We start from the raw sequence: 19436 nt of genomic DNA on the forward strand, positions 1-19436 counted from the left end.
CCACCTCGAGCATCAAGCAACACCTATATTGTAGAGTAGTACTTCCGGTAATAAATTGCAAAGTGAAGCTATGTACATGCCATGAAACAACACAATAACGATGTATCACTCAATATATATACATAGCGAGTACTCTTGAATAGGGTGTTTTGATGCGAAGAATACATTATGTATTCTAGAAGTGTCTAGTTGAATACGACACCAATTGACACTTCCGGCCGTTAGGTGGCGGTATCCACCATTTTACCTTTGTTAGCGAGCTACATTGATTCAGAGAAGAAGAAGAAGTAGAAGCAGAAGGACAAGAAGAAGAAGATAAAGGAAGAGTAAGCCGTCATGGGGATAGCTTCTGAGTCGGCTAACGCTTCTTTTTTTTACAGAAGTGCATCGCTCAGGCTAACCGCAACCCGTTTTATGAGACCGAATAAAAATGTGAGCCGTTTTAAATGTTATATTTTCACGTCAATAAACGCCAGTTCACGCGTGACACCTCTCAGCTCAAGGTGCTAACAGCCGCATAGTAACGCTAGCTTTTCACCGTTTGTTGTCGTTAGCCCAACTGTTAGGACTTTGTGTTCAGTACATAGTACAGATGAGCTTGAGCACAGACTTTTAAAACACATTTTGGTCTCTAAAGCTGCTTTTGTTTCCCCTGGCAAGTGATTAGCGTTACTTATGTCAAACGTAGGGTCCTTAAACTAGTGTGTTCTAAGTTTTCTAACGTGTGTGTGTGTCCTTGTTTTCTTGTACACAGACGACTCCAAGCCATCTAATGTCACCTGCCTAAGCCACTGTTCATTAGTCAAGATGAATCGTCCAAAGCCGACAGCCCTCAGGCGCCCCAATGCTGCAAAACCATCAGGTAGATATTGCAACCGTTGTCACCGACCACAGTGTCCTCGTAGTGTGTTTTTTGATGATGTCAGCAAACACGTATTGTGACGTCTGCTCCTCCCAGGTCACCCTCCGCCAGGAGATTTCATTGCTCTCGGCCCAAAGGGTGGAGAGCCCAAAGCTCCCGCTGTCCTGCTGAAGCCAGTATCCACAAATCTACCGGCTGACCGCAAGAGAGAGACCTCCGCCGCTCTGCCCTCTTCATCTGGTCTGTCCGGCCTCGCCAAGCGGCCCAAACTGTCCACCACCCCACCAGTCAGCGCTCTGGGACGACTCGCTGATGTTGCAGCCGTAGACAAGAGGGCGATATCGCCCTCAATAAAGGAGCCGTCAGTGGTACCCATTGAAGGTAAATCGATGGTTGTGTAAACTTGAGAAAAACATGGAAAGTTAAACGCCTCTTTTGTTGTTGCAGTGTCGGCGGCGATTCTTCTCGATGAGATTGAAGCTGCAGAGTCTGAAGGAAATGATGATCGCATCGAGGGGCTGCTGTGTGGAGCGGCGAAACAACTCAAGTTGAACCGAGCGAAGCCCGACATAACGCTCTACCTCAGTCTCATGTTCCTGGCCAAAATCAAACCCAACGTTTTTTCCACCGAAGGAATTATCGAGGTAAGATTTCTCATCGGCATTGCAAAGAAATCTTCCCCAACGTGAACCCCCGCGGATGTTTGAATTTGACTGGATTTTTTGTTCCTCTCCTCGTTTTTTGTCTCAAGGCTTTGTGCAGCCTCCTGCGTCGGGATGCTGCGATCAACTTTAAAGCCAAGGGGAACAGCCTCGTGTCTGTTCTGGCGTGCAATCTGCTGATGGCAGCCTATGAGGAGGACGAGAACTGGCCAGAGATCTTTGTGAAAGTGGGAATCTCCAAAACACTCAAATCCTTTTTAAAGTCGCCATGTAAGATGTCTTGCAGTATGTTAATCCGGAATGTGTTTCCAGGTGTACATTGAGGACTCTCTGGGGGAAAGAATCTGGGTGGACAGTTCTCACTGTAAGAATTTTGTTGACAACATCCAGACTGCTTTTGGGACAAAGATGCCCCCGACAAGTATGTTGCTGCAGGCTGACACCGGCCGCTCTGGTGGCGATCTCAGTGCAGGTACAGTTCCATTGGGGGAAGAAAAGAACAAATCGTGATTGGGTGTTTGGATTTCTGATGCAGGGAATGAGTGTTTCATGTTTATGCTGCTTTTTTTTAAAAATTAGATTTTGTTACCGTTTTGTGTTTAGGTAGCAGCCCTCATCCCTCAACCCCCGAGGAGGATGACAACCAGACAGAACTGCTGATAGCGGAGGAGAAACTCAGCCCCGAGGATGACGGGCAGATGATGCCGAGTCGGTATGAAAACTACCCGCAGGGGTTGCTACAATTTCCAACAGATACCACTTGTTCTTGATACAATTTCACTTTGCTTTGAATTTGATCCTCGATGAGATTCTGATATTTTTGTTATGTCATCACAAATCATTCAGAATGATCCTGGCGTACTGTCGGTACGATGAACTGGCAGAGAGCGTGGAAGACTACGTGCTCGACGTCTTGCGCGATCAGTTGAACCGCAGGCAGCCGATGGACAACGTGTCACGGAACCTGCTGCGTCTGCTCACGGCCACGTGTGGCTACAAAGAGGCTCGGCTCATGACCGTGCAGAGGCTGGAGATGTGGCTCCAGAACCCAAAAGTGAGTACGAAAAGGTCCTGGAATATAAACCACGTGGCACGCTCAATCTCTGCCATTTATTCTGTCCACGACTTGTGGTCAAATACTGCTTTCGGTGAGTGAACTGCAGGGTGAATTTGTCACTATAATGAAAAGTAAAACATAGTCTATAATGGCAAACGAATATGAAGCCAATGCATTAGTGTCAATATTGTTCATCTTGATTTCTTGGTACATGGGTATGTTGCAGTATCTTATATTTTTCAGTCTTTTTGTTTTTGTTTATGTGAAATCATGACGATGGAAATGAATGTTGACAACTCCTATTTAATGACTGTTACCTCTTTGTGTGCACAGCTGACTCGAGCGGCTCAAGACCTCCTCATGTCCTTGTGTATGAACTGCAACACCCAGTGTGCAGATGACATGGAGGTGATCTCCAATCTGATCAAGATCCGACTCAAACCTAAAGTTCTCCTCAACCAGTACATGCTGTGTGTCAGGTGTGTGGAGTCTCTCGTTGTCTCGCTCCTAACTTGTTGTTCCACACGTAACAAGCGGCGACTTCCGCTCACTGGCTTTGGCTGTGCCTCTCCAGGGAGCTGCTCAACGCGAACAGAGACAACCTGGGCACGATGGTGAAGCTGGTGATCTTCAATGAGCTGTCCAATGCCAGGAACCCGAACAACATGCAAGTCCTTCACACGGTGCTGCAGCACAGCCCCGATCAGGGTCCAAAGGTGAAACTTGAGACTTTTCAAGTTGGTTTGAACGAATGATAGTTTGGAAATAGTGTTCCTATTTTAATCACTCATTAAATGTGTTTTAAATTCTGGTGTTTTCTCAAAATCAACGTTGTCCCCTTCTTCTGTTCTGTCTGTAGTTCTTGGCGATGGTGTTCCAGGACCTGCTGACCAATAAGGACGACTACCTCCGTGCCTCGCGAGCTCTGCTGCGAGAGATCATCAAACAGACCAAGCATGAGATTAACTTCCAGTCCTTCTGCTTTGGTTTAATGCAGGAGAGAAAGGAGACCACCCATGTGGACTTGGAGTTAAAAGTATGTTTGTGAAAACCCCTCGGTAGTTCCTGCTTTAATCTTCATGCGTTTACTCTGGACTCTTATCTCTGACTCTCCCGTAGGAACGTTTTGTCATCCAGGTGACGGATTTACTGACCGTCTCTATGATGTTGGGCATCACCGCTCAGGTCAAAGAGTCTGGCATCGCGTGGGACAAAGGAGAGAAGAAGAGTCAGTGCTGTGTACTTGTTCAAATGGTGTGTCTATTAACCATAATACATCCACGATGGGCTTTGTCTTAAACACACGTCTGGTTTGTTTCAGATCTGGAGAGCCTGAGGTCGTTTCAGAATCAGATTGCTTCCATCCAGAGAGACGCCGTGTGGTGGCTTCACACCGTGGTTCCTACCATCAGCAAAGTGAATGCAAAAGACTACGTTCACTGGTCGGTACCGTAACCCGAACCCTTAAAACTGCACAAGCTAACCATGTTTTCAATTACTTTTATACGTGAATTATTCCTTTCACGTCCGCAGCCTTCACAAAGTGCTGTTCACGGAGCAACCCGAGACGTATTACAAGTGGGACAACTGGCCTCCGGAGAGTGACAGAAAGTGAGTGTTCCTCCATTATCAGGGTTCGTACGGTCATGGAAAACCTGGAAAAGTCATGGAATTTTAAAATGGTCGTTTCCAGGCCTGGAAAAGTCATGGAAAAAACTTAAATCATAAAAGTTTTGGAAAAGTCATGGAAATTTGTTAAAATCACATGTTCGTTTACGCCGAGTTTGAAATAATTAATATATTTTTTAAAGAAAGACGCTCAAAATATAAGCTGGTGTACGCTCTCAATACGCAACATTTTCTACAGTTTTCATGTTTATACCGAGATTTCAGTTTGGTCATGGAAATTTGGTTAAAAGTCCTGGAAATCCATCGGTCAACATGTGTAAGAACCCTGCATTATTCAAAAGGAGTCGTGTTTTCCTCTCACTGTATTTGGCACGTCACTAAGCTGCTCTGGTTCTAAATTACTCCTCAGTTTCTTCCTTCGCCTCTGCTCCGAGGTGCCTCTGTTGGAAGACACGCTCATGCGCATTCTAGTGATCGGGCTGTCGCGGGATTTGCCCCTGGGCCCCGCCGATGCCATGGAGCTCGCCGATCACCTGGTGAAGAGGGCTGCTGGAGTTCAGTCCGATGGTGTGTGAAGATCCACTTGCGCTGCGACAGTTTACGATCACAGTTAAAGCTGTGTATATTACTCTCAGGCAGAATATTTGGACATTTGGTAAACACATGTGCCTCCGTTCGGAAAGTATGAACAAAGGAAATGTCGCTGTGAGAGCGCAGAGATGACGGATTGTTTATCTCAGTAGATCTGGAGGTCCTGAGAGTGGAGAGGATCCAGCTGATTGATGCGGTGCTGAATCTATGTACATACCACCACCCGGAGAACATTCAGCTGCCTGCAGGGTACTTCCACCGTCTTTTAAAAAAAACACTTTCAGGTCATTCAGTTTACAGTCTTGAAATAACAAATGATCCTCGATGTTGAAGGTACCAGCCGCCAAATTTGGCAATATCCGCACTGTACTGGAAGGCTTGGCTGCTGCTGCTTGTGGTGGCTGCGTTTAATCCTCAGAAAATAGGTACATATGGTGAAAAAATAAGAGTTGCTACGACTAAGCTGTTAAATAACCGCATTAATATGATGTCTGGTGATTTTTCCGTTAGGTTTGGCTGCCTGGGATGGCTATCCGACACTGAAAATGCTCATGGAGATGGTTATGACCAAGTAGGTGAAGGTTATCTACACAAGACCAGTTCCAAGATATAATAATGCTCAACAACTAAAACACACAACTCTCTCTCTCTGCTTCCATAGTAACTACAGCTACCCTCCATGCACCATTGCGGACGAGGACACAAAGACGGAGATGATCAACAGGGAGCTGCAGGTCTCCCAGAGAGAGAAACAAGATATCCTGGCCTTTGAGAGCCACCTGGCTGCAGCCTCCACCAAACAGACCATCACAGAGAGCAACAGCCTGCTGTTGTCTCAGCTCACCAGTCTGGATCCACAGTAAGAGACCAGGAGGAATAACCACTAGTCCAGTATGACTGGTTGATTGGATTCTCAAAGGAAATGCCTCCAATTGGATCGTGACACTGTTCCAACGTCCTCCACTTTCTTTAGATTGAAGGGAGGACAGTGAACTGATACCGTTTAACTTTTTATACAGCAGACAGTTCAATCCACTAGAGATAATATAATTTTTTTTACACTTTTCAATTGTGTGACCGTGAGATGGATTCATAGTTTGTGTCTGTGTTCAGGGGTCCTCCTCGGCGACCTCCTCCTCTGATCCAGGAGCAGGTGAAAACCCTCAACCAGTCTCTGCGGCTGGGACATCTCCTTTGCCGCAGTCGCAACCCAGACTTCCTCCTCAACATCATCCAGAGACAGGTGACGACCACATTTACCGTATTACTGCTTATCGTGCAAAATGTATGTCTAAAAAATTAACAAATATAGGTGACAGCTATGTTAAGGATATTGTGTCTCAACAAACGTATGACTTGTGTAAGATAAGAGCTTGGTGCTATGATGCACCTGTTTTGGATGAGAACGCAGGATCTTTGGTATCTTAATAAAACTTAAAACAAAGCTCAACTTCAAGTGGGGAAAACCTGTTGGGAAGTCAAACAGAATAATTTGCAGCAACAACATTGATCAAGAGTTCAAGACCATAAAAATAAGCAGAGGGAAAAACAAAGCATTATTTCGAAGGCTTCTGTTGTGTGCATCCTGTAACTGTACACTTGTAATCCTGCGCAGGCTTCCTCTCAGTCCATGCCGTGGTTGGCTGATTTGGTCCAGTCCAGCGAGGGGTCCCTGGATGTGCTTCCAGTGCAGTGCCTGTGTGAATTTCTGCTGCACGATGCTGCAGATGACAGTCTACCAATAGAGGATGACGAAGAGGGAGAGAGCAAGGAGCAAAAAGCCAAGAAGAGACAAGTATGTTGATGAGAACAACATACCTTACTGTTGCCAGGCAAATATTACTGAAATTGTCCTTGTTTTGACATTGTTTTTAAAATGATGTTCTTAACGAGTGGTCTTACTTCATCTTTGGGCTTCATTTTGGATGGTGGGATTATACCTGCGTTTTGGTTAAACTCATGTCCAGCTTTCCGACTCACTCTTGAATAATCCTGTGTTATTATCTGTCGTCCTGCTAGAGGCAGCAAAAGCAAAGGCAGCTCCTCGGACGGCTCCAGGATCTGTTGTTGGGTCCTAAGGCTGACGAACAGACCACATGTGAAGTGCTGGACTACTTTCTGCGTCGCCTCAGCTCTTCTCAGGTGGCATCGCGAGTCCTGGCCATGAAGGTACCAAAGCCGTCTTGATGAGCGCTGGTGTTACCGTTTTTAAACACGATTTATTTGACACGTTATGTTTGTGTGTAGGGTTTGTCATTGGTGCTGAGCGAAGGAGGCTTAAAAGATGGAGACGAGCGGGATCAGCCCATGGAAGAAGACTCGACAGATGCTGAGCTCTTGCCAGGGTACCAGTGGCTGCTCCAAGACCTCCCAAAGCTCCCCTTGTTTGACAGTGTCAGAGGCATGACGTCCACTGCTCTGCAGCAGGTCAGCGTCGACTCGGCCGCAAACCGCCAATAACTGAACATGTATCACTCTCAGGACGGTAAATGACGAGGAGTTTGTCGGCCGCGTCTTCTTCTCGGCTTCCTCACAGGCGATTCACATGGAGACGGATCCGCAGACAATCAGTGCCTATCTTATCTACCTATCCCAGCATGCACCAGTAGAGGAGCAGGCTTCTCACAATGACCTGGCCCTGGTAATCACGGCGAGTTACTTAACCTTAATTACATTACATGCTTTCCTTTAATCTGTTTTCGTCGAGCACACCTGAAGTGAATGTGGTCCCCGATTGCTCTCGACAGGACGTCGCCCGGCTCATCGTCGAGCGCTCCACCATCATGAACAGCCTGTTCTCCAAACACTCCGGCAGACCGGAGTCCGACGCCGTGCTCAGTGCTTTCCTCACCATCTTCTCCGCCTACATCAAGAGGATGAGGAAGACCAAAGAGGGCGAGGATCTTTACAGCTGGGTGAGCATTACCAACAGTTGCGTTACTAACTGAACTACAATGTCAGTTACATCACGGCGAACTAGTTCCTGATACTCTCACCGGTTCGACGTAAGATCAGTATCTTAAGAATAAGAAGCAAGCTCCACATCCCCTGAAAACTTCTCGCAATCCAAAAAAACCTTTTAATTCAAAAGAAAAAACAGGTTTGAAAAAAATCAGTTTTGAGGCTGCAACCAAAATGTAATCTGCAATTTTCAAATGAATCCCAGTTTAAGTTGGTAAAAGAAAATTAAAATTGTGTTTGACAATCTTTTTTTTTCCAGTCAGAATCTCAGGACCAGGTGTTTCTGCGTTGGACCACAGGAGAAACCGCGACCATGCACATTCTTGTCGTTCACGCCATGGTTATCCTGCTGACTCTGGGGCCACCCAAAGGTAGTCCTGTTAACTCTGCACCTCAATGTTGAGAAGAAGACGCGATAAGAACATGTTTACCATGGTGCATTTCTTACAGGAGAAAGTGATTTCTACGCTCTTCTGGACATTTGGTTTCCCGACAAAAAGCCTCTACCGACGGCCTTCCTGGTTGACACCTCAGAAGAGGCCCTTCTGCTGCCTGATTGGCTGAAACTGAGGATGATCCGATCAGAGGTTTCTCGATTAGTTGATGCAGGTACAACTTGTCATAGTACACCGAAATATGTGCTGGTCACCATGAAAATTAGATTTTTTCTTTTTTTTAATGGAGCAATACATGTTTTCCCTCAGCTTTGCAAGACCTGGAGTCTCAGCAGTTGCTGCTGTTCGTCCAGTCCTTCGGCATCCCCGTGTCCAGCATGAGTAAACTACTGCAGTACCTGGATCAGGCGGTGTCTCATGACACAGAGACGCTAGAACAGAACATCATGGACAAGCGTAAGAGTGCTGCTGATATCCTACTATATTAATTGTTTTTAAAGATTTTTGAGATGATATTCTTGAGTTATTTATGATTTATCTATTTTTTTATCCTGCTTTAGACTACATGGCCCACCTGGTTGAAGTGCAGCATGAGCGAGGTGCCACCGGGGGGCACACTTTCCATTCAATACTGAGCTCCACTCTTCCTCCAGATATCGGTTGGTGACTTTTGTCTCTAAATGATTGTTTATGTGCTGTTTTATCTTTTAACATTTTAAGACATTTTCTTGTTACTTTTTAAGATTGCCCACATTCAAAGTATTATTGAATATTGTAAATGTGTTTCAACAATAAGAATATTTTTTTTTGTCCTCGTACATTATCTTTTAGATAATAAAGTGTCACGTAACAACATTATTTTAAATAATCTAAATGAGTCCACTTCCTGACTACATCTGACAGATTCTGCTGAAACAAGTACGGCCAAAGTTACCGTGGAAACGCCACACAGCTCTGTGAAGATGAGAGCGGCCAGTCAGCTTCCTGACGTTGGGCCGGAAGACGATCTCACCGGCATGTTGCTTCAGGCGGGTTTTATTCTCTTTTCTTTGTTCTCATTTCAACATTTTGGACGACATTATGTTAAAAATCACCTCTGAACTAAAGTTGAGTCCCTTTTTTATTCACACCGAGCTGCTGTTGAATCACGTCTTTGTCCAACTGACCCGTTTCTGTATCCTTTTGCTTTCACAGATATTCCCGTCAAAAGTGGACCCCCGCTGGCACGGCCCCCCTCCCAGCCAGCTCTCTCTGGCCTTGCAGCAGGCTCTCGCTAAGGAGTTGATGCGGGCCAAGCAGGGCCAAATTCAGCAGGGCGGGCTAGCGTTTCGGCTCCTGCAGGCCTTTGCGGCCTTGCTCACCTCTACTCACGCGGGGCCTGTTGTCATATCGATGCACCACAGCCACGCCCTCTCCTGTCCTCTCATGCGCCAACTTTACCTCTACCAGGTGAGGCTCGCTTACAAATCGGTGCATAATTCCAAATTGCAGGGTTCGCACGGTCATGGGAAACCAGGAAAAGTCATGGAAATTGTAAATGGTTATTTCCAGGCCTGGAAAAGTCCGTAAAAAAAAATACCCGAAGTTTTGGAAAGTCGTGGAAATGTGTTATATTCATATGCGCATTTACGCTCTCATACCCACACATTTTTCGCGCTGCAAGTGAACGCACCTTAACTGAAAAGACATAAATGTTTATTCTTTTAATAAAACTATTGTCTCTCATTCATTTGTTTGATTTAAGGTTATATACGGTATGCTTTGGAATTCTCATTGTTAGTTTAAATACTAAATGTTATCACTTTTTCATGTGTGCACCGAGATCAAGAAAAATTCATGGAAATTTGGTTTAAAGTCCTGGAAATCCATTGGTCAACATGTGTGTGACCCCTGATGTTGAGTCATACGACCTTGTACAGAAGACTTTGTTTTGTCCTTGTTCCTCTCAGCGTCTCGTGTCCCAGGACAAGGCTTTCTCCTCACTATTCCTGAAGGTCATTGTTGAGATGCTCATTTGGTTAGACACCCCAACTGTGGAGGCAGGACCGCTGAAGACTCTGCTCAAATCCTTCGCCGGTCAGAACTCTACCAAACACCGGCACAATGATGGTGAGCACCTAAACGCTTCAAATGTCAATTGATTTATTGTATATTTTGTCAGTAAGTGACACGTGTCTCTGTCTTGCAGTGCGTTCCGGTTTCCTCCACCTGGCGGAAGCTCTGGCGTATCGCATAGAAATAGAAGTGCCGCTGATAGCCATCATTGCAATGCTGAAGTCTGGAGAGCGATGCAATGCGGAGCCAGAGCTCATTGAGAAAGGTATGAACAGCGTTACTGAGGATCATGTGACTGTGTATTGGATTTGTTTGAACTGAGCATCAGATTCAGCATTTCAAACTTGAGTCGAATAATTAGCTGATTGACAGAGAGAATTCATCACAATCTTAAAACATTATTTCAGGATTTATTTAGCTTGTTTAAAGTACTTTTTTTTTCATTGATCAAAAAAGGTTTTGCAGAATTACAAAGGATTTTTAGAAGTGACTCGTAATGGCCTTTGGAGTTTGGATATGTCCATTATTGTTGTTGCACTGTTGGGAGTTCGGTATTTGGTTTTTTTTCAGTTCCATTTTCAAATTTATTTAACAGTATTAATTTGTAAATAAAAGTATATGTTTAAAAAAGAATCAATTGAAACATTTTTTTTGTTGATTTTTTAAACATTGTCCATGTGAACCAGATAATTTTTTTTTTTTTAAATGACAGCCCAAGCTTAGGATGCTGTTTAAATTCTGTTTCTCCTGTTATTTATATTCCAGTGTTACAAGGGCTGATGGAGGCGAGGTCGCCGTATCTGGAGGAGCTCCTGTCCCTGTTGATGACTGTTGGCACACAGAACGGGACAGCCGGCCCCGTTGCCACGGTGATTTCCTTGCTGCTTCAGGAGAGTGAGGAGCGATCTGTGAAAAAGGAAGTGGATTCTAACAAGTGAGAAACCGCAATTCTATTTCCCCTCTCAAGTCATGCGAGAAACATTTATATTTGACGGGACTAAATGACAAACACGGCACAAAAAAATATCAAAGCGGTGTGTGTGCCGTCTGCGGCCTTGTACTCGGAAACTGCTTATGGATTTAGTCCGGAGAGGTTTAATTGGTTTTGCAGCTTTACATTGGCTTTACAGATCCACTTGCTGTGGAAATCATAGAACACTTTTGAGAACCATCGGCAGCAGAGCAGGTACACACTGAAAAATTGCTCTCGCACACAAGCGGCAAGGTCTTTTTTACAAAGAGTGCAAATATATGGAGTGATTTTATTTGTGTATAATGCTGTTTGTGTGTCGTTAGAACATAGAGAGAGTTTTGCTTTAACAGAAGAAACCTTATTACCACTGTGTGAAACATGGTGTATCATTAAGAGTCCAAGTGTTTTACCCTATCTTCATTATGCAATCGTTATGCAATTACACACAGGCTCAAAGTGAAGGACACGCTGTCGTGCTGCCGATGGGTTCTGTTTGTGTTTTTAGCCGAGTTAGAAGAACAGAGAATATTCAGTGAGAACAGATCAGCAATGCTGTATTGCTCTCATTGTTCTCCGTTGAGTTAGAGTAGATCTGGAGGATGAGCGAGCTCTACACTCTAAAGAATAGCCTTTAAAACGCTGCATTGTTTGTCAGCAACTCGTCGTATGGTGGCATTTTGGCCTTGTGCGATCTTATTCATATATGCGGTTAAGAGACGAGTCATAATTTTGATTAACCCTCCTGTTACCTTTACATTTACTAACATATTTTACCCTCGGGGTCAATTTGACCCCAGAAATTAAAACCTCCAGAAAATTATTAGAATTAATATTGTTTCCCAAGTTTAAGTGTGAGGTACTTTATGTTTGTTTGTTGACTACCTAAATAGCCCTTTAAATATATAAACAAGTTGATATTTCTTATATGTTTGACAGTGAAAAACAGCCTGGGGTCAAATTGACCCCAAAGAACACCGACATTAAACATTGAATGGGGTCAAATTGACCCGAAAGGTAACAGGAGGGGTAAATGAAAACTCAGCTCATGGCATTTGCTCATGGTTTCCTTCACAACTGTTTTGGAAGAAAGACTTTATGGGAGAACCGGGGAAACCAGCTTTAAAAGTGAGATATTCTATTCTTGTTATAAGTGCTGTGCGATGGAGGAAATGTGTAAAGAAAGGTCCATGCGGATTCTCAAAAGTAACTAATGGGCTAAATAATTGGAACAAATTGATTACAAAACCTTTAAACAAGCTTGAGAACTTGATTGTGTGTCGTGGTAGATGGTTGTTTAAGCAGTGAATTTGTAGGTTGTACTCAACCAGCACGCCGGGAACATGAACATCGGGCATAACATCTTTAGCACAGTTGTATTCTGAGGTCTTGATGAAGACTATAATTAGATTGAATAAGTGCAGTCACCTCTCCGAAGAGGTAAACCTTCTACTTTCCCCTTTCCCAGCAGCACCGAGGTGACAAAGTCCGGACTGAGCTCTGGGCTGCTGGTGGATTGGCTGGAGCATCTCGACCCTGAGGTGACCTCCGTGTGTCCGGACCTGCAGCAGAAACTGCTGTTTGCCCTCAACAAGGTGAGATGAGCATCATGTGATATTCTCTCATCTATTCGCACTACAGCACGTGTTTGCGTGGCGTTCCTGATGCATCCTTTCCTCCTATTTCTCTATTTCAGTCCAGAGGAACTCCTGCCTACAGACCATATCTGTTGGCCTTGCTCACACATCAGTCAAACTGGTCCACCCTCCTGCAGTGTATCAGTGCTCTTCTCAGCAAGTGCAGAGACTACAAGTACACCCATTTATTTTTTTTATAACCTGTTATCCGCAACTGTTTTGTGTAGCCAGCAATATTTATTTTCTGGATGGACGACATTTTATTGAGCGTGTCTGTATACCATGTTTCCAGACTCGACCCCTCATCAGCCCTTGATTTCCTGTGGGCCTGTAGCCACATCCCGCGTATCTGGCAGGGACGCGATCAGAAGATCCCTCAAGTAAGATCAGAAGTCCCGGCGCCGGGTTGTCACCGTTGTCTCTTTTTGAATGCGACCGAAGCCAGAGAGTTCATTCCCGCTGAATTAATTTGTATTTCTCGGGGTCCGTGCAGAAGAAAACCGAAAAGTGTGTGCTCCGACTCAGTTCCGAAGAGCTCATCAGCCTGGTGGACCTGATCCTGTCGGAGTCGGAGCTCAACAGTCGCGACTCCCCGCACAATGACAAAAGCAGATTGGACCAGGCCTCCTGCTCCCTCATCCAGTCCCGGCTGCCCCTCCTTCACTCCTACTGCAGCGGAGAGCTGGAAAACATTAAGAAAGTCTCCGAGTACCTCATCAACTGCACAAAGAAATGGGAGGACAGGTACGGTGTATATTTATTGTTGCAATCTCCTCTAGCTCGCTCGTCTGCATTCGAAGACACATGCGCTCATCACCTACGAGTCACCAAAGTGTTCAACCAATTAATTTTTTGATAAGTTGTGTTGGTGTTTTTAATCGGCCCAATCGTGGAAAGTCATTCTTTCGTCCAGTTAGTGTGCTGATGAACTCGGGGTATAAATCGCACTAGATTTTCCTTCTCGGTGCAGATGAACTCTTCAGACTTCCTCTGTCAGCCACAATGCCGTGGACCAGGGAGAACCTCGATAATTAGGTCTATTGGTGTGAAATAAAAACCAGCAGAAGTCGTCTGTGCTGTGATCTCTTTAAAAGCGCAGTGCATTATAACGAAGCCAAGAGGATTACGGCTGAAGCTCTAAACTTGCCTGTGTTGTGATTTCCTGCTCTGACTTAGCTGTCAGAGATCAGGGTGCAACTCTTTGTGGAGGCAAACCCTCCTTTCATGAATATGTCTCTGGTTTTTAAACCACTTTAATGAGGAAACTTTGGCCAAGGTCAAGCAAAATTAGCTCCCGAATTACAGTATATTTAAGTAGAGCTAAACTGTCTGGCAAAATTGTTGCTCGTGAAAATATGGCAGGATAAAAAAAAACATGTTGAAAGCAAAGGGTTTTGGCCTCGTGTTGAATAAACACTTCACTGCATGTTGAGCATTCTTCTTGGGGAACCTCGCTGTCAGATGAGCTGGTGTTTATTCCGATTACTCACCAACTACTAAACAACAAGCAGACTCTTTACTCCCGGTCAAGGCCGCTCTGAATTGCTTAATTCATAGCTGTTATAAATCTCTTAGTCGAGAGTACATCATGTGAGCCTGACGAGAGCCTTAAAGGATTGTGTGAAACCACAGTGACTTCAAGGCAAATGCATTTCACTATTCATGTGCCTGGTTTGTATTAGTGTACATAAATTATTATTATTGTTGTCGCTGGTAGACAAAGGGTAGAAAAGCCCTTTTTCGTTCTTTAATCTGGGATCTCGTGTCATCTTTGTTCATAAGCTGTTTGTTTTGTAATCAAATCTTTTATTGTTTTTTTGAGATATGCTCATGAAAAATAAAATATGTACACGTTGTATGTATACAAAGGTACTCAAACAGAAAACATACAAAAATAAAATAAAGAATATATATATAGAAATACGGTAAACATGCAATTTGACAAACTTGAGGTAATTATTATGTCCAACTGGGAATGTTGATTTTTTGGTGTTGATTTTAGTCTCCCTTTAAAAGCTTAAAAGTTTAAAAGCTGAGACAAACTTTCTGTGGCTACACAAAATTGGTCAACCAGTCACTGTCAATTAAATAGCTTCAAGCCACACAACTCAACATCATCAGGGATTACAGTCTTTATTTATTTTGAGTTACTAAGCTTTAACATGAACAGCTGAACTGTCCCAGCCAATAATAAAATGTATCCCCCCCCCCCAAAGGTGATTGCATACAGTGTCCCTCTCATTCCGTTTTATTTTTGGTTGTCTTTCAGTGCGATGAGTAAGCGTTGCCAGAACTTGCTGCTCCAGATCTATCTGCACTTCCCTGAGGTCATCCAGCACGTTACCCTGCCCGAAGGCACATTCAGCAGCGGGGGGGCTGCAGACGGCAGCAGCTGCAAGGTAACAAGGTTTTTATTGCATTCAGAAGAAGAATAAAGATAAAGATGGCATACTGTACTTTACTGGGTAAAATATGTAGTTAGATGGAAAAGCAAAACAAACGAATGCGCTGAAAGAGTTTAAATCGTATCAGAAAATAGGTCACATGTCACAACTTCACTGCATTTGTATTCATTAAATAAATAATTTCACCATAATACTTAACACAGGGTTCGTTTTCATGGAAAACCTGGAAAAGTCATGGAATTAGTAAATGCTTATTTCCAGGCCTGGAAAAGTTCTGGGGGGGGAAATCTCAAAAGTTTTGGAAAAGTCATGTAAATTTGTTATATTTGTATTTATATTTTACACTGAGTTTTAAATAATTAACATGCTTTTAATAGAATGACGCTCAAAATATGAGCTCTCATACTCGCAGTGCAGATTTTTTTCGCGCTGCAAGTGAACGCACCTTAACTGAAAAGACGTAAATGTTTATTCTTTTAATCAAACTTTTGTCTCATTCATTTGTGTCATTTTAGTACTTATTTTAGTTTACTGCATGCTTTAAAATTCACATTGTTAGTTTAAATACTACATCTTCTCACCTTTTCATGTATACACTGAGATTTCACGAAATATTCGGTCATGGAAATTTGGCGAAACGTCCTGGAAATCCATTTGTCAAAATGTGTGTGTACCGTGTTAACAGTGTGGTGTATATACTTATTTTGTGTATTCCTCCCAGCTTGATGTTCTGGTGCATCGTCTGGTCACACTGCTCGCCGATATCGGAGACACAAAGTCCGTTGAGGGCCGTGTGTCCGATGCCAACCTCGCATGCAGGAAGCTGGCGGTGTCGCACCCGGTCCTTTTGCTCAGGTGAACAACTCGGTGGTACTCTCTGCAGCACTGTGTTGGGATTTAGTCCACACACACATTGTAAATGTGTTTTGTTTTTCTCCAGACACCTGCCTATGGTTGCGGGTCTCCTACACGGCCGCATTCACCTGAACATGCAGGAGTTCCGGCAGCAGAACCACATGACGTTCTTCAGCAACGTGCTCGCCATCCTGGAGCTGCTGCAGCCGCTCGTGTTCCACGGCGACCACCAGAGGGCGCTTCAGGACTGCCTTCTGTCATTTATGAAGGTCCTCCGGGTAAGCGGCTCAAAATCCTCACCACCGGATTTTGATCTTGGGATCAGACGTTTTTACAGTGTTCGTATGCGTCTGTGCATCTTTCCTCCCCGTAGAACTTCCAGAGGACTCGTTCGCCGCTCGTCTTCATCAACAAGTTTTTGCAGTTCACGCAGAAGTACATCACCCACGTTGCAGCGGCCGCCATTCCCTATTTACAGAAGCACTCTGACATCTTGCAGTACGTTTATCCTTTAACGATTACACTGTGATGGTTGAATTGCAAACAATGAATGAGTTTACGGCAATAATGGCTTTGTCGGAGATTTTAGTTTTGCTCCTTCTCCTGCCAGGGGTTTGTGTGCAGAAAACCCCGACCTGGTTCAACTGAAATCTCTGCTGGCTGGACTCACGCTGCCCGTGAAAAGGTCTTCTGCAGAGACTGATCCCGAAGAGAGAGACGGTGAGCTCAGGATGATGTTCCAGATCCCAACTACATCTGAATGAGAACATTCACGTTATATCCCCTCTGCATTCAGTCTAAATACCTGGTGACATTGTATGAATGTGTATATATATATATATACATATATATATACATACATATATATATGTATATGTATATATTTGTATATATATGTATATATATACATATACATATGTATGTATATGTATATATGTATATATATATATTTTTGTATATATATATATATTTTTTTGTATATGTATATATATATATTTTTGTATATGTATATATATATATTTTTGTATATATATATATATATATATATATTTTTGTATATGTATATATATATGTGTATATATAGATATGTATGTATATGTATATATATATATGTATGTATATATATATATATATGTGTATATATAAATATGCATATATGTATATATATAATTGCTGTTTTTCTCTCTCCTAGATGACATGTCCACTGGTTCCTTGCCCCTCGTTAACATATCGGCCTCGGTTTCACTGAGTATGGGTGACATGACAATGTACCTGAAGAAGATGTCGAGAGGAGAGGCCGTCGAGGGTAACAAACATCGCTGCAATTTCACACGTGTAAATCTGTGTATGTATCACGATGAGTAACAACGCTGTTTGTTTTTTCTTCACATCTGCTTTAGATGTGTTGGAAGTGTTGACAGAGGTGGATGAGAAGTCTAGGAGGACCCCCGAAATCATCCAGTACTTCATTGTGAGTCATAAATAACATAAACAGAAAAAAACGGTCAGCGATAGAGTCCATGTCAGTAACTCCTCCATCGCCGCTCTGCGCCTCTGTTTCCAGAGCGATCTGCAGAGACTCATGATGTCGTCTGAGGAGCTGTGTCGGAGCATGGCCTTCAACCTCGCCCTGCGCTGCATCCAGAATAATCCCTGGTAGGTTTACAGCGGCTACAGGAGAAAAGCACGGCGCACTGATACCCGTCCGTCAAGCGATCGCTCTTTAATCCATCTGGTTATTTGTTTGCATTCGCTTTACACCATGTTTTGAATGTTTTCTCCGCCGCAGCCTAGCAACGGACTTCCTGCCGACCTTCATGTACTGCATGGGCAGCGGTAACTACGACGTGGTCCAAACGTCTCTCAGGAATCTTCCGGAGTATGTGCTTCTCTGTCAAGGTGAGAAGATACTCTGTAGTCCCATTCGCCGTGATCTTGTAGGAAGCGGCCCCCTTCTGTGTCCGCCTAGTCACATGACCACGCAATATAGACAAAGCATGCACCCAAAGCTGTCGTCAGTCACACATCCATGTGCTTTCTTTCCTTCACAGAACACGCAGACATCTTGCTCCACAAAGCGTTTTTAGTGGGTATCTACGGACAGATTGACACCAGTTCAATGATCTCAGAGTCTATGAAGGTCCTTCACATGGAAGCAACAACATAGCGACAACGCGTACGGGGCCACATCCAATACACATTAAGTTTCTGCATTCCAGAGGTTTTTTTCATTGCCTTTTTCGTTCAAACATTGCTCTTATTTGATCATCACGGATTAATAAACTCTGTGGCTCTTCAGTGCTCCATATTAAAAGATCCAGCAGTAATCTAATTACTTCTGGATAATTTAGTGACTTCAAAGAATGCATTACAAGTCCCTCTAAATGAGTTGAAAATATAATAACTAAAACTGTAAAAATGCTTTTATCGTGATAATGGCGCAATTAGTACATTTACTACTTCTAAAGGGATTTAAGTAATTTTTAACTGATAATATAATGATACATTATAAAATAATTAAAGAGATAAGAAGAATGAGGATGTAATTAGGTGATATTATTATATTATCAGTTAAGGCAACACAGAATATCAAAATTATTATGAATATGTAATATAATAATACATATTATAATTTTAAAGTGTAATTAAATTTAAATTAAAACATCCATTTTTTATTGTATTTTCAGACATTTGTGTGGGAGTTTTTGCCCTTCTGCAGTTATTAAATTACTAATATACATTATTACAAAGTGCAGAGCTTGATGTGTAATTGGAAAATTGCACACTGGTGTTGCTTGATAGCTAGAATATGAAATATCAACAGTATTGTACAATTAAGAAGCGGACTATATGCCACCATATGTAGTTAATGAACAACAACAGAAAAAAAGCAATATTTCTTCTCACAATCCCTCGATCCAGTGTATGGCAGCAACTCTGATATCATTTTCCTCATTCTTTTCAAATTATTCAGAATAAAAACTGTTATTGTGAATTACTTGAATCGCTCAAGAGAACCCGGTCATTTATTTTTAAGTCTCAATGCTTTACCTGAACATCATCTTTGAGTAATGTGGTGTAAACTGAATTAATAAAACTTTTGGAATATGCCTTTTTTATTTCCTTTTTGGCATCACCCAATGGAAAGTGTATATTGTAACCTATTTCCGCAGTTAAGCACCGAGTTCAGGGCTTCAACGGAAACTTCGCATAACTATTTAATTGCAAAGCAGTTTAATGTTGAAATTTCCCAAAACCAAAATGTCACAAAAAACAATTATTACCTTTCAGAATAATATTTTAGCACCTCAAATAAATGGAAATGGCGCGAGGTTTGTGGCCTACCATTTAATTCCA

General features: G+C 43.1%; 1 protein-coding gene across 7 annotated transcripts; it reads left to right on the forward strand.

Moving 5' to 3' along the window:
- The first annotated feature begins 346 nt into the window (after nucleotides 1-346).
- ints1 (integrator complex subunit 1) lies at nucleotides 347-19189 on the forward strand. 7 transcript variants are annotated; one of them, XM_056407459.1, is made up of 48 exons: nucleotides 347-432; nucleotides 755-862; nucleotides 959-1243; nucleotides 1310-1506; nucleotides 1614-1751; nucleotides 1837-1996; nucleotides 2128-2236; nucleotides 2371-2578; nucleotides 2915-3060; nucleotides 3156-3297; nucleotides 3441-3617; nucleotides 3701-3809; nucleotides 3903-4023; nucleotides 4115-4192; nucleotides 4620-4777; nucleotides 4951-5050; nucleotides 5135-5226; nucleotides 5312-5372; nucleotides 5463-5660; nucleotides 5915-6044; nucleotides 6417-6596; nucleotides 6821-6970; nucleotides 7049-7228; nucleotides 7338-7451; nucleotides 7549-7716; nucleotides 8022-8133; nucleotides 8213-8371; nucleotides 8467-8613; nucleotides 8718-8816; nucleotides 9061-9185; nucleotides 9352-9606; nucleotides 10107-10266; nucleotides 10346-10477; nucleotides 10978-11146; nucleotides 12651-12777; nucleotides 12879-12994; nucleotides 13112-13199; nucleotides 13313-13563; nucleotides 15089-15218; nucleotides 15946-16079; nucleotides 16165-16357; nucleotides 16453-16577; nucleotides 16690-16799; nucleotides 17272-17385; nucleotides 17480-17550; nucleotides 17644-17735; nucleotides 17869-17978; nucleotides 18131-19189. In XM_056407459.1, exons 2-48 carry the CDS (start codon nucleotides 808-810, stop codon nucleotides 18244-18246), a joined length of 6591 nt encoding a protein of 2196 aa, XP_056263434.1. In that variant the 5' UTR covers nucleotides 347-432; nucleotides 755-807; the 3' UTR covers nucleotides 18247-19189. The 7 variants fall into 7 exon arrangements, with proteins under 7 accessions (XP_056263434.1, XP_056263436.1, XP_056263438.1 ...); XM_056407461.1 differs by having other exon boundaries at nucleotides 12654-12777; XM_056407463.1 differs by having other exon boundaries at nucleotides 7338-7442.
- Nucleotides 19190-19436: the final 247 nt, after the last annotated feature.

The sequence above is a fragment of the Pseudoliparis swirei genome, chromosome 23 (assembly GCF_029220125.1).
Source record: "Pseudoliparis swirei isolate HS2019 ecotype Mariana Trench chromosome 23, NWPU_hadal_v1, whole genome shotgun sequence".
NCBI classification, from domain to species: domain Eukaryota; kingdom Metazoa; phylum Chordata; class Actinopteri; order Perciformes; family Liparidae; genus Pseudoliparis; species Pseudoliparis swirei.

Coding starts and splice junctions, on each gene's coding strand:
- ints1 (XM_056407459.1), top strand. CDS start 808: ATGAATCGTCCAAAGCCGACAGCCCTCAGGCGCCCCAATGCTGCAAAA. Junction 6,971..7,048: donor CGCGAGTCCTGGCCATGAAG/GTACCAAAGCCG, acceptor GTTTGTGTGTAG/GGTTTGTCATTGGTGCTGAG. Junction 15,219..15,945: donor CAGACGGCAGCAGCTGCAAG/GTAACAAGGTTT, acceptor TATTCCTCCCAG/CTTGATGTTCTGGTGCATCG.